The 17,223-nt window shown below is 52.0% G+C and overlaps 1 protein-coding gene across 1 annotated transcript in view; it reads right to left on the bottom strand.

The window, feature by feature from the left end:
* DPF1 (double PHD fingers 1) overlaps positions 1–17,217 on the bottom strand; it is a 54,463-nt gene extending 37,246 nt beyond the window's left edge. Inside the window, exons 1-4 of the mRNA XM_075584822.1 lie at positions 17,153–17,217; positions 9,380–9,511; positions 1,235–1,285; positions 305–424 (exon numbers count right to left, since the gene is read on the bottom strand). Coding sequence (XP_075440937.1) covers positions 305–424; positions 1,235–1,285; positions 9,380–9,511; positions 17,153–17,213 — 364 coding nt within the window. The 5' untranslated portion in view covers positions 17,214–17,217. The remainder of the gene's footprint in view (positions 1–304; positions 425–1,234; positions 1,286–9,379; positions 9,512–17,152) is intronic.
* Positions 17,218–17,223: the final 6 nt, after the last annotated feature.

Here is a 17,223-nt window from a genome sequence, read left to right as displayed (position 1 = left end):
CACCCCTCTGCGTGTTATTACACCCCTCTGCGCGTTATTACACCCCTCTGCGCGTTATTACACCCCTCTGCGAGTTATTACATCCCTCTGCGCGTTATTACATCACTCTGCGCGTTATTACATCACTCTGCGCGTTATTACATCCCTCTGCGCGTTATTACACCCCTCTGCGCGTTATTACATCCCTCTGCGCGTTATTACATCCCTCTGCGCGTTATTACATCGCTCCGCAGCATCTTGCTGGCCCCTCTGGCAGGAGAAGGGTTACAACCCACGCCTGGGCACACATCTGCCCCTTAGTTACCGGAGCGCCCGCAGTCTGCGCAGGAGATGAGGTCCTCGGGACACCCCGTCTTCTTGGCGCCTCCTAGACAGAAATCGCAATAGCCGTTGGCAATGACTGAGCCGTCTGGAGCTTTCTTCACTGGAAGACAGAGCGTGCACCTCAGTACATAGGAATAATGCCAGAGACCCTCCCCCACCTGTGTCCCCCCACATTCCCATCCCAGCCAGGACCCCCACACAGAGAACATATCACAGTCATTCCGTCACTTGTATTGCAATGCATTGCTAACCCCTATGGCTGTGAATGGGTTAAAGGGCCAGTCCCATGTAGGAACAAAGTGACCTAATGACGGTGACATGTTTAATGGGGCAAAGGGTCCAGGGCAAGTTCATGTAGTTAAATATTTCTGTGCCAGAGAGCCCTGTGGTCCCGTCTAACAGGAAAGGGTTAATGTCAGACAGATTAATGAGGAGAGATAGAGGGTACAGTCAGGGAAATCCCACAGCCTACAGAAGATAACCCATTAGACTGATACATTTTACACTAATTAATCCTTTGGGATAAATGAATGCACGCTGGGAATCTTATGGAGACTTGTGGGGTCTAATATTGCCTTTTCTCCTAAGCAGCATACAATATCGCCCCCCGAGGAAAGCTCCATTTCTACCCCGAAACGTGGCGCTTTGTCGGTCTATCTATTCAAGGAATGGTCTGAAGACATTTTCTACGCGGACCAGTGCGCTTACCTCGTATTCGAACAAAGAAATTACTTCTTGTTCCGGGGGGGGGGGGGGGGGGGGAGGGGGGGGTTGCCATGAAAGTCTCTGGGGAGAAATCCTTTGCAGAGACGGGGAGTATGCTAACATTAGTCCCTCCTGGGGGTCTAAGTGGCACAGCCTCTTGACCTGGAGCGGAGCGGTAGGGGAGAATTAGAGGTCACGTCCTCACCTGTGTGCCTGGCCTGCATCTCTGGGACCCAGTTCAGTTCTTTGTAAAAGTCTGAAGGGACAGAAGCAGAAGTAAAGCGCTAAACCGCGAGCAATGTCTACACCGTACCCCCCGCCCCCCCGTGGCGCTGCTGGGGAACACGCAGAAATCCATTCATAACACAGATGTGCGATACAGTAGCAGCGATGGAGTAAAGCTGTGAATGTGTGATTACTGTGTATTAGTTTGATTTTTTTTTTAGGGGGGCGTTAATTGGGGGGTGGGGGGGGATGGCGTGGGAGGGTATCGGGCCAAACCCAAACTCATAGTCTCTCCCTCGCCCGCCTCGGTTTCCGTGGAAACTGTCTTTATCCGAGGTACAGAGGAAAAGGATGCAGTGCGGGTTTAATATTTCTGGGTCTGATTTATTGTTTCAATTAGAGACGGGAAAGATAGAGAGGGAAGGGAGAGAGGGGGAAGGGAGAGAGGAGGGGAGCGTGAAGGGAGAGAGGAGGGGGGCGTGAAGGGAGAGAGGAGGGGAGCATGAAGGGACACAGATAAACGAGCTTTGGTGTTCGATACCTCTCACCTCCTCCTAATACAGAGACAGTAGCAACACATACCTCTCACCCGCTCCTTAATATGCAGACATCAGGGAAACACACCTCTTATCCCATCCTAATATGCAGGCAGCTGGGACACATACCTCCCATCCTCTTCTAATATACAGACATTACGGACACATACCTCTAACCCCCTCCTAATAGGCTAGGGCACATACCTCTTAATACACAGACAGCAGAGACACATATCTCTCCCATTCTACTAATACACAGACATCAGGGACACACGCCTCTCACCCCATTCTAATGTACAGACAGCAGGGAAACAAACCTCTTACCCTCTCCTTAATACACAGACATCAGGGACACATAGCTCTCACCCTCTCCTAATACACATATTGGGGACACATAGCGCTCACCCTTTCCTAATACAGACATCGGGACATGTACCTGTCACCCGCTCCTAATACAGACATTGGGGTCACATACCTCTCGCCCCCTCCTAATACAGACATCAGGGACACATACCTCTTCCCCCCCGCCTAATACAGACATCGGGGACATGTACCTATCACCCCATCTAATACAGAAATCATGAACATGTACCTCTCACCCCCTCCTAATACAGACATCAGGGACATGTACCTCTCACCCCTCCTAATACAGACATCAGGGACATGTACCTCTCACCCCTCCTAATACAGACATCGGGGACATGTACCTCTCACCCCCTCCTAATACAGACATCGGGGACATGTACCTCTCACCCCTCCTAATACAGACATCGGGGACATGTACCTCTCACCCCCTCCTAATACAGACATCAGGGACATGTACCTCTCACCCCCTCCTAATACAGACATCAGGGACATGTACCTCTCACCCCCTCCTAATACAGACATCAGGGACATGTACCTCTCACCCCCTCCTAATACAGACATCAGGGACATGTACCTCTCACCCCCTCCTAATACAGACATCAGGAACATGTACCTCTCACCCCTCCTAATACAGACATCAGGTACATGTACCTCTCACCCCTCCTAATACAGACATCAGGGACATGTACCTCTCACCCCCTCCTAATACACAGACATCAGGGACATGTACCTCTCACCCCCTCCTAATACAGACATCAGGGACATGTACCTCTCACCCCCTCCTAATACAGACATCAGGAACATGTACCTCTCACCCCCTCCTAATACACAGACATCGGGGACATGTACCTCTCACCCCCTCCTAATACAGACATCGGGGACATGTACCTCTCACCCCTCCTAATACAGACATCGGGGACATGTACCTCTCACCCCCTCCTAATACAGACATCAGGAACATGTACCTCTCACCCCCTCCTAATACAGATATCGGGGACATGTACCTCTCACCCCTCCTAATACAGACATCGGGACATGTACCTCTCACCCCTCCTAATACAGACATCAGGTACATGTACCTCTCACCCCTCCTAATACAGACATCGGGGACATGTACCTCTCACCCCTCCTAATACAGACATCAGGAACATGTACCTCTCACCCCCTCCTAATACAGACATCAGGAACATGTACCTCTCACCCCCTCCTAATACACAGACATCGGGGACATGTACCTCTCACCCCCTCCTAATACAGACATCTGGGACATGTACCTCTCACCCCTCCTAATACAGACATCAGGTACATGTACCTCTCACCCCCTCCTAATACGGATATCGGGGACATGTACCTCTCACCCCTCCTAATACAGATAACGGGGACATGTACCTCTCACCCCCTCCTAATACACAGACATCAGGAACATGTACCTCTCACCCCCTCCTAATACAGACATCGGGGACATGTACCTCTCACCCCCTCCTAATATGGACATTGGGGTCACATACCTCTCGCCCCCTCCTAATACAGACATCAGGGACACATACCTCTTCCCCCCCCTAATACAGAAATCATGAACATGTACCTATCACCCCCTCCTAATACAGACATCAGGGACATGTACCTCTCACCCCTCCTAATACAGACATCGGGGACATGTACCTCTCACCCCTCCTAATACAGACATCGGGGACATGTACCTCTCACCCCTCCTAATACAGACATCAGGGACATGTACCTCTCACACCTCCTAATACAGACATCGGGGACATGTACCTCTCACCCCTCCTAATACAGACATCAGGGACATGTACCTCTCACCCCCTCCTAATACAGACATCGGGGACATGTACCTCTCACCCCCTCCTAATACAGACATCAGGGACATGTACCTCTCACCCCCTCCTAATACAGACATCAGGAACATGTACCTCCCACCCCCTCCTAATACAGACATCGGGGACATGTACCTCTCACCCCCTCCTAATACAGACATCAGGGACATGTACCTCTCACCCCCTCCTAATACAGACATCAGGTACATGTACCTCTCACCCCCTCCTAATACAGACATCTGGGACATGTACCTCTCACCCCTCCTAATACAGACATCGGGTACATGTACCTCTCACCCCCTCCTAATACAGACATCAGGGACATGTACCTCTCACCCCTCCTAATACAGACATCGGGTACATGTACCTCTCACCCCCTCCTAATACAGACATCGGGGACATGTACCTCTCACCCCTCCTAATACAGACATCAGGAACATGTACCTCTCACCCCCTCCTAATACAGACATCGGGGACATGTACCTCTCACCCCCTCCTAATACAGACATCAGGGACATGTACCTCTCACCCCCTCCTAATACAGACATCGGGGACATGTACCTCTCACCCCCTCCTAATACAGACATCGGGGACATGTACCTCTCACCCCTCCTAATACAGACATCGGGTACATGTACCTCTCACCCCTCCTAATACAGACATCAGGGACATGTACCTCTCACCCCTCCTAATACAGACATCGGGGACATGTACCTCTCACCCCCTCCTAATACAGACATCAGGGACATGTACCTCTCACCCCCTTCTAATACAGACATCAGGAACATGTACCTCTCACCCCTCCTAATACAGACATCAGGGACATGTACCTCTCACCCCCTCCTAATACAGACATCGGGGACATGTACCTCTCACCCCCTCCTAATACAGACATCAGGGACATGTACCTCTCACCCCTCCTAATACAGACATCAGGAACATGTACCTCTCACCCCTTCTAATACAGACATCAGGAACATGTACCTCTCACCCCTCCTAATACAGACATCAGGGACATGTACCTCTCACCCCCTCCTAATACAGACATCAGGGACATGTACCTCTCACCCCCTCCTAATACAGACATCAGGAACATGTACCTCTCACCCCCTCCTAATACAGACATCAGGACATGTACCTCTCACCCCTCCTAATACAGACATCAGGAACATGTACCTCTCACCCCCTCCTAATACAGACATCAGGGACATGTACCTCTCACCCCCTCCTAATATAGACATCAGGGACATGTACCTCTCACCCCTCCTAATACAGACATCAGGAACATGTACCTCTCACCCCCTCCTAATACAGACATCGGGGACATGTACCTCTCACCCCTCCTAATACAGACATCGGGGACATGTACCTCTCACCCCTCCTAATACAGACATCAGGGACATATACCTCTCACCCCTCCTAATACAGACATCAGGGACATGTACCTCTCACCCCCTCCTAATACAGACATCGGGGACATGTACCTCTCACCCCCTCCTAATACAGACATCAGGACATGTACCTCTCACCCCTCCTAATACAGACATCGGGGACATGTACCTCTCACCCCCTCCTAATACAGACATCAGGGACATGTACCTCTCACCCCCTCCTAATACAGACATCGGGGACATGTACCTCTCACCCCTCCTAATACAGACATCGGGACATGTACCTCTCACCCCCTCCTAATACAGACATCAGGTACATGTACCTCTCACCCCCTCCTAATACAGACATCGGGGACATGTACCTCTCACCCCCTCCTAATACACAGACATCAGGAACATGTACCTCTCACCCCCTCCTAATACAGACATCAGGGACATGTACCTCTCACCCCCTCCTAATACACAGACATCAGGGACATGTACCTCTCACCCCCTCCTAATACACAGACATCAGGAACATGTACCTCTCACCCCCTCCTAATACACAGACATCAGGGACATGTACCTCTCACCCCCTCCTAATACAGATATCAGGGACATGTACCTCTCACCCCCTCCTAATACAGATATCAGGGACATGTACCTCTCACCCCCTCCTAATACAGACATCAGGAACATGTACCTCTCACCCCTCCTAATACAGACATCGGGAACATGTACCTCTCACCCCTCCTAATACAGACATCAGGAACATGTACCTCTCACCCCCTCCTAATACAGATATCGGGGACATGTACCTCTCACCCCCTCCTAATACGGATATCGGGGACATGTACCTCTCACCCCTCCTAATACAGACATCGGGGACATGTACCTCTCACCCCCTCCTAATACAGACATCAGGGACATGTACCTCTCACCCCCTCCTAATACAGACATCAGGAACATGTACCTCTCACCCCCTCCTAATACAGACATCAGGAACATGTACCTCTCACCCCCTCCTAATACAGACATCAGGAACATGTACCTCTCACCCCCTCCTAATACAGACATCGGGGACATGTACCTCTCACCCCCTCCTAATACAGACATCAGGAACATGTACCTCTCACCCCCTCCTAATACAGACATCGGGGACATGTACCTCTCACCCCCTCCTAATACAGACATCAGGAACATGTACCTCTCACCCCCTCCTAATACAGACATCAGGAACATGTACCTCTCACCCCCTCCTAATACAGACATCAGGAACATGTACCTCTCACCCCCTCCTAATACAGACATCAGGGACATGTACCTCTCACCCCCTCCTAATACAGACATCGGGGACATGTACCTCTCACCCCCTCCTAATACAGACATCAGGAACATGTACCTCTCACCCCCTCCTAATACAGACATCAGGGACATGTACCTCTCACCCCCTCCTAATACAGATATCGGGGACATGTACCTCTCACCCCTCCTAATACAGACATCAGGGACATGTACCTCTCACCCCTCCTAATACAGACATCGGGGACATGTACCTCTCACCCCCTCCTAATACAGACATCAGGGACATGTACCTCTCACCCCTCCTAATACAGACATCAGGAACATGTACCTCTCACCCCTTCTAATACAGACATCAGGAACATGTACCTCTCACCCCTCCTAATACAGACATCAGGGACATGTACCTCTCACCCCCTCCTAATACAGACATCAGGGACATGTACCTCTCACCCCCTCCTAATACAGACATCAGGAACATGTACCTCTCACCCCCTCCTAATACAGACATCAGGACATGTACCTCTCACCCCTCCTAATACAGACATCAGGAACATGTACCTCTCACCCCCTCCTAATACAGACATCAGGGACATGTACCTCTCACCCCCTCCTAATATAGACATCAGGGACATGTACCTCTCACCCCTCCTAATACAGACATCAGGAACATGTACCTCTCACCCCCTCCTAATACAGACATCGGGGACATGTACCTCTCACCCCTCCTAATACAGACATCGGGGACATGTACCTCTCACCCCTCCTAATACAGACATCAGGGACATATACCTCTCACCCCTCCTAATACAGACATCAGGGACATGTACCTCTCACCCCCTCCTAATACAGACATCGGGGACATGTACCTCTCACCCCCTCCTAATACAGACATCAGGACATGTACCTCTCACCCCTCCTAATACAGACATCGGGGACATGTACCTCTCACCCCCTCCTAATACAGACATCAGGGACATGTACCTCTCACCCCCTCCTAATACAGACATCGGGGACATGTACCTCTCACCCCTCCTAATACAGACATCGGGACATGTACCTCTCACCCCCTCCTAATACAGACATCAGGTACATGTACCTCTCACCCCCTCCTAATACAGACATCGGGGACATGTACCTCTCACCCCCTCCTAATACACAGACATCAGGAACATGTACCTCTCACCCCCTCCTAATACAGACATCAGGGACATGTACCTCTCACCCCCTCCTAATACACAGACATCAGGGACATGTACCTCTCACCCCCTCCTAATACACAGACATCAGGAACATGTACCTCTCACCCCCTCCTAATACACAGACATCAGGGACATGTACCTCTCACCCCCTCCTAATACAGATATCAGGGACATGTACCTCTCACCCCCTCCTAATACAGATATCAGGGACATGTACCTCTCACCCCCTCCTAATACAGACATCAGGAACATGTACCTCTCACCCCTCCTAATACAGACATCGGGAACATGTACCTCTCACCCCTCCTAATACAGACATCAGGAACATGTACCTCTCACCCCCTCCTAATACAGATATCGGGGACATGTACCTCTCACCCCCTCCTAATACGGATATCGGGGACATGTACCTCTCACCCCTCCTAATACAGACATCGGGGACATGTACCTCTCACCCCCTCCTAATACAGACATCAGGGACATGTACCTCTCACCCCCTCCTAATACAGACATCAGGAACATGTACCTCTCACCCCCTCCTAATACAGACATCAGGAACATGTACCTCTCACCCCCTCCTAATACAGACATCAGGAACATGTACCTCTCACCCCCTCCTAATACAGACATCGGGGACATGTACCTCTCACCCCCTCCTAATACAGACATCAGGAACATGTACCTCTCACCCCCTCCTAATACAGACATCGGGGACATGTACCTCTCACCCCCTCCTAATGCAGACATCAGGAACATGTACCTCTCACCCCCTCCTAATACAGACATCAGGAACATGTACCTCTCACCCCCTCCTAATACAGACATCAGGAACATGTACCTCTCACCCCCTCCTAATACAGACATCAGGGACATGTACCTCTCACCCCCTCCTAATACAGACATCGGGGACATGTACCTCTCACCCCCTCCTAATACAGACATCAGGAACATGTACCTCTCACCCCCTCCTAATACAGACATCAGGGACATGTACCTCTCACCCCCTCCTAATACAGATATCGGGGACATGTACCTCTCACCCCTCCTAATACAGACATCAGGAACATGTACCTCTCACCCCCGCCTAATACGGATATCGGGGACATGTACCTCTCACCCCCTCCTAATACAGACATCAGGGACATGTACCTCTCACCCCTCCTAATACAGACATCGGGTACATGTACCTCTCACCCCTCCTAATACAGACATCAGGGACATGTACCTCTCACCCCTCCTAATACAGACATCGGGACATGTACCTCTCACCCCCTCCTAATACAGACATCTGGGACATGTACCTCTCACCCCTCCTAATACAGACATCAGGTACATGTACCTCTCACCCCCTCCTAATACGGATATCGGGGACATGTACCTCTCACCCCTCCTAATACAGATAACGGGGACATGTACCTCTCACCCCCTCCTAATACGCAGACATCGGGTACATGTACCTCTCACCCCCTCCTAATACGCAGACATCAGGGACACAGACTGGGCTTGATACTCACGCTTGTGATTGTTTTTCCGGTGGAACGGGATAATATAACGCTCGGTGTTCTCCTCTCCCTCCTCCTCCGCGAGGTGTGTGTGGGTGTAGTGGTAGCTCAGCCCAGGACGGTTCTTATAACGCTTCCCGCAGACTGCAGAGGAGTACAAAGTGGGGTCAATAAAACTCACGCACACAGAGCTCTCTATTCACAGGTACAGCGCGGGCAGTGCCAGCCTCCCCCTCACACGCACTACTACACCATGACATGTATGCATAGCACAGGTACAGCGCGGGCAGTGCCAGCCTCCCCCTCACACACACACTACTACACCATGACATGTATACACAGCACAAGTACAGCGCGGGCAGTGCCAGCCTCCCCCTCACACACACTACTACACCATGACATGTATACACAGCACAAGTACAGCGCGGGCAGTGCCAGCCTCCCCCTCACACACACTACTACACCATGACATGTATAGACAGCAGAAGTACAGCGCGGGCAGTGCCAGCCTCCCCCTCACACACACACTACTACACCATGACATGTATACACAGCACAAGTACAGCGTGGGCAGTGCCAGCCTCCCCCTCACACACACACTACTACACCATGACATGTATACACAGCACAAGTACAGCGTGGGCAGTGCCAGCCTCCCCCTCACACACACACTACTACACCATGACATGTATACACAGCACAAGTACAGCGCGGGCAGTGCCAGCCTCCCCCTCACACACACTACTACACCATGACATGTATAGACAGCACATGTACAGCGCGGGCAGTGCCAGCCTCCCCCTCACACACACTACTACACCATGACATGTATAGACAGCACATGTACAGCGCGGGCAGTGCCAGCCTCCCCCTCACACACACTACTACACCATGACATGTATAGACAGCACAAGTACAGCGCGGGCAGTGCCAGCCTCCCCCTCACACACACTACTACTCCGTGATATGTATAGACAGCACATGTACAGCGCGGGCAGTGCCAGCCTCCCCCTCACACACACACTACTTCACCATGACATGTATACATAGCACAAGTACAGCGCGGGCAGTGCCAGCCTCCCCCTCACACACACTACTACACCATGACATGTATACATAGCACAAGTACAGCGCGGGCAGTGCCAGCCTCCCCCTCACACACACACTACTACTCCGTGACATGTATACATAGCACAAGTACAGCGCGGGCAGTGCCAGCCTCCCCCTCACACACACACTACTACTCCGTGACATGTATACATAGCACAAGTACAGCGTGGGCAGTGCCAGCCTCCCCCTCACACACACACTACTACTCCGTGACATGTATACACAGCACAAGTACAGCGCGGGCAGTGCCAGCCTCCCCCTCACACACACACTACTACTCCGTGACATGTATACACAGCACAAGTACAGCGTGGGCAGTGCCAGCCTCCCCCTCACACACACACACTACTACACCATGACATGTATACACAGCACAAGTACAGCGTGGGCAGTGCCAGCCTCCCCCTCACACACACTACTACTCCGTGACATGTATAGACAGCACAAGTACAGCGCGGGCAGTGCCAGCCTCCCCCTCACACACACACACTACTACTCCGTGACATGTATAGACAGCACAAGTACAGCGCGGGCAGTGCCAGCCTCCCCCTCACACACACTACTACACCATGACATGTATACATAGCACAGGTACAGCGCGGGCAGTGCCAGCCTCCCCCTCACACACACTCGTACACCAGGAAATGTATAGACAGCACAAGTACAGCGCGGGCAGTGCCAGCCTCCCCCTCACACACACACACTACTACACCATGACATGTATAGACAGCACAAGTACAGCGCGGGCAGTGCCAGCCTCCCCCTCACACACACACTACTACACCATGACATGTATACACAGCACATGTACAGCGCGGGCAGTGCCAGCCTCCCCCACACACACACTACTACACCATGACATGTATACACAGCACATGTACAGCGCGGGCAGTGCCAGCCTCCCCCTCACACACACACACTACTACACCATGACATGTATAGACAGCACAAGTACAGCGCGGGCAGTGCCAGCCTCCCCCTCACACACACACACTACTACACCATGACATGTATACACAGCACAAGTACAGCGCGGGCAGTGCCAGCCTCCCACACACGCACTACTACACCATGACATGTATACACAGCACATGTACAGCGCGGGCAGTGCCAGCCTCCCCCTCACACACACTACTACACCATGAAATGTATAGACAGCACAAGTACAGCGCGGGCAGTGCCAGCCTCCCCCTCACACACACACACACTACTACACCATGACATGTATAGACAGCACAAGTACAGCGCGGGCAGTGCCAGCCTCCCCCTCACACACACACTACTACACCATGACATGTATACATAGCACAGGTACAGCCCAGGCAGTGGCAGTGCCAGCCTCCCCCACACGCACTAATACACCATCACATGTATACATAGCACAGGTACAGCCCAGGCAGCAGCAGTGCCAGCCTCCCCCACGCACACTGCCACACCATCACATGTATACACAGCACAGATACAACGCGGGCAATGGCAGTGCCAGCCTCCTCCTCACAACGCTGTACGTACAGAACCTCTAACCAGCTGACACCTCGTGGGGTGAAGGGGTTTAATTTACAAGGCTGCCCTCACAGACCTGACATTTTACATTCTCCATGGCAACCATCTCCCTTATGTATTAAATAAAATAAAAAAGATGTCTCTGCTGTAGTTTGATTTGTATATTCAATGTTTGGTTAAACAAGTGGATAGGCTTATATAGAAGGTCTGAAGCCACAGTTCCACTACTGTATATATAGTGTACAGAATGGTATAAAGTGTGTGTTATACACACACACTACATATATAACAATATATACACACACACTATATATATATATGTAAATATAACTGTATGTGTATATATACTGTATGCTCATCTGCATGTCTAAGGCAGGTCTGCAACCCCGCCTTTCCCCATTATCACCCAGCACACAGCAGTTCCACTGCAGCAAGGGATTCTGGGAAATGACATGCAAATGAGCACGCAGTGCCACTTTTTGCTTCAAAAACCATTTTTAACATGGTTCCCTATAGACTATATATATAATAATGTAACAAATAAAAAGACACACACTATATATAATAATGTAACACTTACTGTATATAAAAAGACACACGCAGACACTATATATAATAATGTAACACATACTGTATATAAAAAGACACACGCAGACACTATATATAATAATGTAACACATACTGTATATAAAAAGACACACGCAGACACTATATATAATAATGTAACACATACTGTATATAAAAAGACACGCAGACACTATATATAATAATGTAACACATATAAATACACACACACTACATATAATAATACACACACACTATATATATTAACGTAACACATAAAAAGACACACACACACAAACACACACACTACATATAATAATAATACACACACTATATATATTACTAGCTGAGAGACCCGGCGTTGCCCGTGAGTTAAATTCCCGCTAGGAGGGGGGGGGGGGGGGGGACAGTGGACAGGAGGGGGGGGACAGTGGACAGGAGGGGGAGGGGACAGTGGAAAGGAGGGGGGGACAGTGGACAGGAGGGGGGGACAGTGGACAGGAGGGGGGGACAGTGGACAGGAGGGGGTGGACAGGGGGGGACAGGAGGGGGGGCAGTGGACAGGAGGGGGGGGGGACAGTGGACAGGAGGGGGGGGACAGTGGACAGGATGGGGGGGACAGTGGACAGGAGGGGGGGACAGTGGACAGGAGGGGGGGCAGTGGACAGGAGGGGGGGGGGTTGCTTAAAATATTCCGGGTCCCTCGTCTCCACCCCCCCTGTATGTTTCTCCGCTCCCCACTCTCTCTCCGCTCCTCCCACCCCCCCATGCGCAGCTCCGGTCCCCACCCTACATTGTCCCACACACACACACACAGTGTCACACACACAGTGTCCCACACACACACACACACACACACACACAGATATGTCACCTCTCCTTCCGGGCGCCGCCATCTTAGGCACTCGGTGCCGCGAGGCAGCTGCAGGCTGCCTGCCCACTGCCTGTCCCCCCGCCGGGGAGGGAGGGGGAAGTGAGCGCCGGGGAGGGAGGGGGAAGTGAGCGCCGGGGAGGGAGGGGGAAGTGAGCGCCGGGGAGGAGGGGGAAGTGAGCGCCGGGGAGGGAGGGGGAAGTGAGCGCCGGGGAGGGAGGGGGAAGTGAGCGCCGGGGAGGGAGGGGGACGTGAGCGCCGGGGAGGGAGGGGGGAAGTGAGCGCCGGGGAGGGAGGGGGGAAGTGAGCGCCGGGGGAGGTAGAGGGAAGTGAGCGCCGGGGAGGGAGGGGGAAGTGAGCGCCGGGGAGGGAGGGGGACGTGAGCGCGCGGGAGGGAGGGGGAAGTGAGCGCCGGGGAGGGAGGGGGACGTGAGCGCCGGGGAGGGAGGGGGACGTGAGCGCCAGTGAGGGAGGGGGAAGTGAGCGCCGGGGAGGGAGGGGGAAGTGAGCGCCGGGGAGGGAGGGGGACGTGAGCGCCGGGGAGGGAGGGGGAAGTGAGCGCCGGGGAGGGAGGGGGAAGTGAGCGCCAGGGAGGTAGGGGGAAGTGAGCGCCGGGGAGGGAGGGGGAAGTGAGCGCCGGGGAGGGAGGGGGACGTGAGCGCCGGGGAGGGAGGGGGACGTGAGCGCCGGGAGGGAGGGGGGACGTGAGCGCCGGGGAGGGAGGGGGAAGTGAGCGCCGGTTGAGGGAGGGGAAGTGAGCGCCGGGGAGGGAGGGGGAAGTGAGCGCCGGGAGGGAGGGGGAAGTGAGCGCCGGGGAGGGAGGGGGAGTGAGCGCCGGGGAGGGAGGGGGAAGTGAGCGCCGGGGAGGGAGGGGGAAGTGAGCGCCGGGGAGGGAGGGGGAAGTGAGCGCCGGGGAGGGAGGGGAACGTTGAGCGCCGGGGAGGGAGGGGGAAGTGAGCGCCGGGGAGGGAGGGGGACGTGAGCGCCGGGGAGGGAGGGGGAAGTGAGCGCCGGGGGAGGAGGGGGAAGTGAGCGCCGGGGGAGGGAGGGGGACGTGAGCGCCGGGGAGGGAGGGGGAAGTGAGCGCCGGGGAGGGAGGGGGAAGTGAGCGCCGGGGAGGGAGGGGGAAGGAGCGCCGGGGAGGGAGGGGGGAAGTGAGCGCCTGGGAGGGAGGGGGGAAGTGAGCGCCGGGGAGGGAGGGGGAAGTGAGCGCCGGGGAGGGAGGGGGAAGTGAGCGCCGGGGGAGGGAGGGGGAAGTGAGCGCCGGGGAGGGAGGGGGAAGTGAGCGCCGGGAGGGAGGGGGAAGTGAGCGCCGGGAGGGAGGGGGAAGTGAGCGCCGGGGAGGGAGGGGGGAAGTGAGTGCCATTTGTGTATAGAAATTAAAAGTGCGCACGCCATTATTTTAATATATATTTATTGTAATAATGTGTTTTTAGTAAGGCATAAAGGTAGAGTGCAGGGCTACAGGGGAGTGTTCATGGTGCGTGGTAGTGTCGTCATGTGTGTGCGATATGGGTAGCCATGTGCGGCTATAGGGAGTGCGGTTCGTCCTGGCGGTTCGTCTCGCGGTTTAATGTGGGTGGCTATAGGCTATAGGGAGTGCGGTTCGTCAGGCGGTTTGTCCGGGCAATGTGCACAGGGGAGTAAGTATGAGTGTTAGCTACAGGGAGTAAGCAGTGTGTACACAGGGGTAGACAGCATGACTGTGAGTTGTGGGATGACAGTGTGGTCAGTGTGAGTGTGTGGGATGACAGTGAGTGTGTGTGTGTGGAGTGTGTGTGTGTACACAGGGGTGACAGCATGACAGTGAGTTGTGGGATGACAGTGTGGTCAGTGTAGAGTGTGTGGGATGACAGAGAGTGTGTGTGTGTGTGTGTGTTGAGTGTGTGTGTGTACACAGGGGTGACAGCATGACTGTGAGTTGTGGGATGACAGTGACTATATGTGTGGGATGACAGTGACTGTGTGTGTTTGTGTACACAGGGGGTGTGTGTGTGTGTCGTGTGTGTGTGTGTGTACAGGGGTGAGAGTGTGAGATGTAAATTACCAAGGACTCCGCAGGGGTTCTGTGGGGGTATGCTGTCAGTGCAAGTGTGTGAGAGTGAAGTAGGTGTGTGTCAGTGATGTCACTGTAACTTTTGGCCAATGAGAGTCGTGTGGGAGGTGTGTGTCACAGTGGGGCGTACTTCTTGGCCAATGAGAGTCAGGGTGCCACGGACCAATCAGATTCACCGCAGCTAGTACCAACCTTTCGATTTTATATATTAAGATATATTATATATATAATGTAACTCATAAATGAAAACACACACTACATATAATAAAACACACACACTATATATAATAATGTAACACATAAATAAAAAAGACAGACACACACACACTACATATAATAATAATAATAATAATAATAATAATAATACACAAACACTATATATAATAATGTAACACATAAATAAAAAACACACACACACAAACACACACACACACACAAACAATACACACACACACTACATATAATAATACACACACACACTATATATACTAATGAAGCACATAAATAAAAAGTACGGTATTACAGACAGCACTCCTAATGCAAATATAAACAAACTAATGTCTGGGGCACGGGAACAATAGGAGGGACCCTTAACCCTCCCAAAAGTATAGAACAACAAAAGGAGATGTCCACGGCACTCATTGGGAATAGAATGAAAACACTGGGCAGCAGATTTGCAGAAAATATATAAGTTGTATTGAAATGAAATATACAATATATCACTGGAGGGAAGCTACCATAATCCTAGGGAAAAGCCAAACTCTGGTCTGATGGGAGGGAAGGGAAAAACAAGGGAAACACAGAGGGAATAAGCTAGTGACAATAACCTGCCTAACGGCAAAAGGTGAAATAAATGTGATAAAAGTCAAAGAGGGCCATAATGACTGAGCCCCTGATTGAGCCACCTGTGCTGAAGCAGGGATATCCTGAACACCTGGCCTGTTGGTGCCCTCTTGAGAACAGGAGTTGGCCGCCCCCCTGGTCTAATTGAGGCCGTCTGATTTCGGCATGGCATCATGGTGAAAAAAGTACAGCATCACAAAGATGCCAATTTATTTATTTAGTGACATTCATTAGTGACATTCCATTAGTGACATTCCATTAGTGACATTCCAGGCAAACGAAATACAAAAAAAATACCTAACGTGTCCTTACACAAAACCTAACCATGCACAAGCAAAGATGCAGCTGCATCTATTTGTCTGGAAATGCATTACTAGTTGAGTTTCTCTGGGGCCTCCGGTGGGGGGGGGATTGTTTGTCAGACAAGTCTATTCTTTACTCTTACTCCAGTGGGGTAAGGGAAAAGATAAAAAGAGACAGGGGGGGGGTGGGGGTTGCTTTGCCTGTGCAAACACTTGTTGACCACACGGTGACATCAGACTAAAGGGAGGCAGAGGAAATCAGATCCCTCCCAAGTCTCAGCTCATCGGGTTTACAAACTAAGGTTTAAAAAAAGGTTATTTAGGTGTCAGATTTTGGTAAAAAGGCATCAACCACCCAGGACTGACCCCTTAAACATGACACTGCCATTAGTGCACTTTGATCTTAGGAGGGACTGACCCCTTAAACATGACACTGCCATTAGTACACTTTGGTCCTAGGAGGGAATGACCATTTAAATGAGCTGTTTCAGAGACCCCCTCCTGTGTTAGGCACACACGTGGAATGACAGACTTACTGTCACACACGTAGGGTTTATCCCGGTCCTCCTGAGCCGAGGGGTCCTGTCTCTTCTTCATGCCCCCGATG

Source organism: Ascaphus truei, unplaced genomic scaffold (genome assembly GCF_040206685.1).
Source record: "Ascaphus truei isolate aAscTru1 unplaced genomic scaffold, aAscTru1.hap1 HAP1_SCAFFOLD_764, whole genome shotgun sequence".
Lineage (NCBI taxonomy): Eukaryota > Metazoa > Chordata > Amphibia > Anura > Ascaphidae > Ascaphus > Ascaphus truei.
The sequence above is the reverse complement of the archived record's forward strand: the minus strand, read 5'-3'. Positions and strand labels throughout refer to the sequence as shown.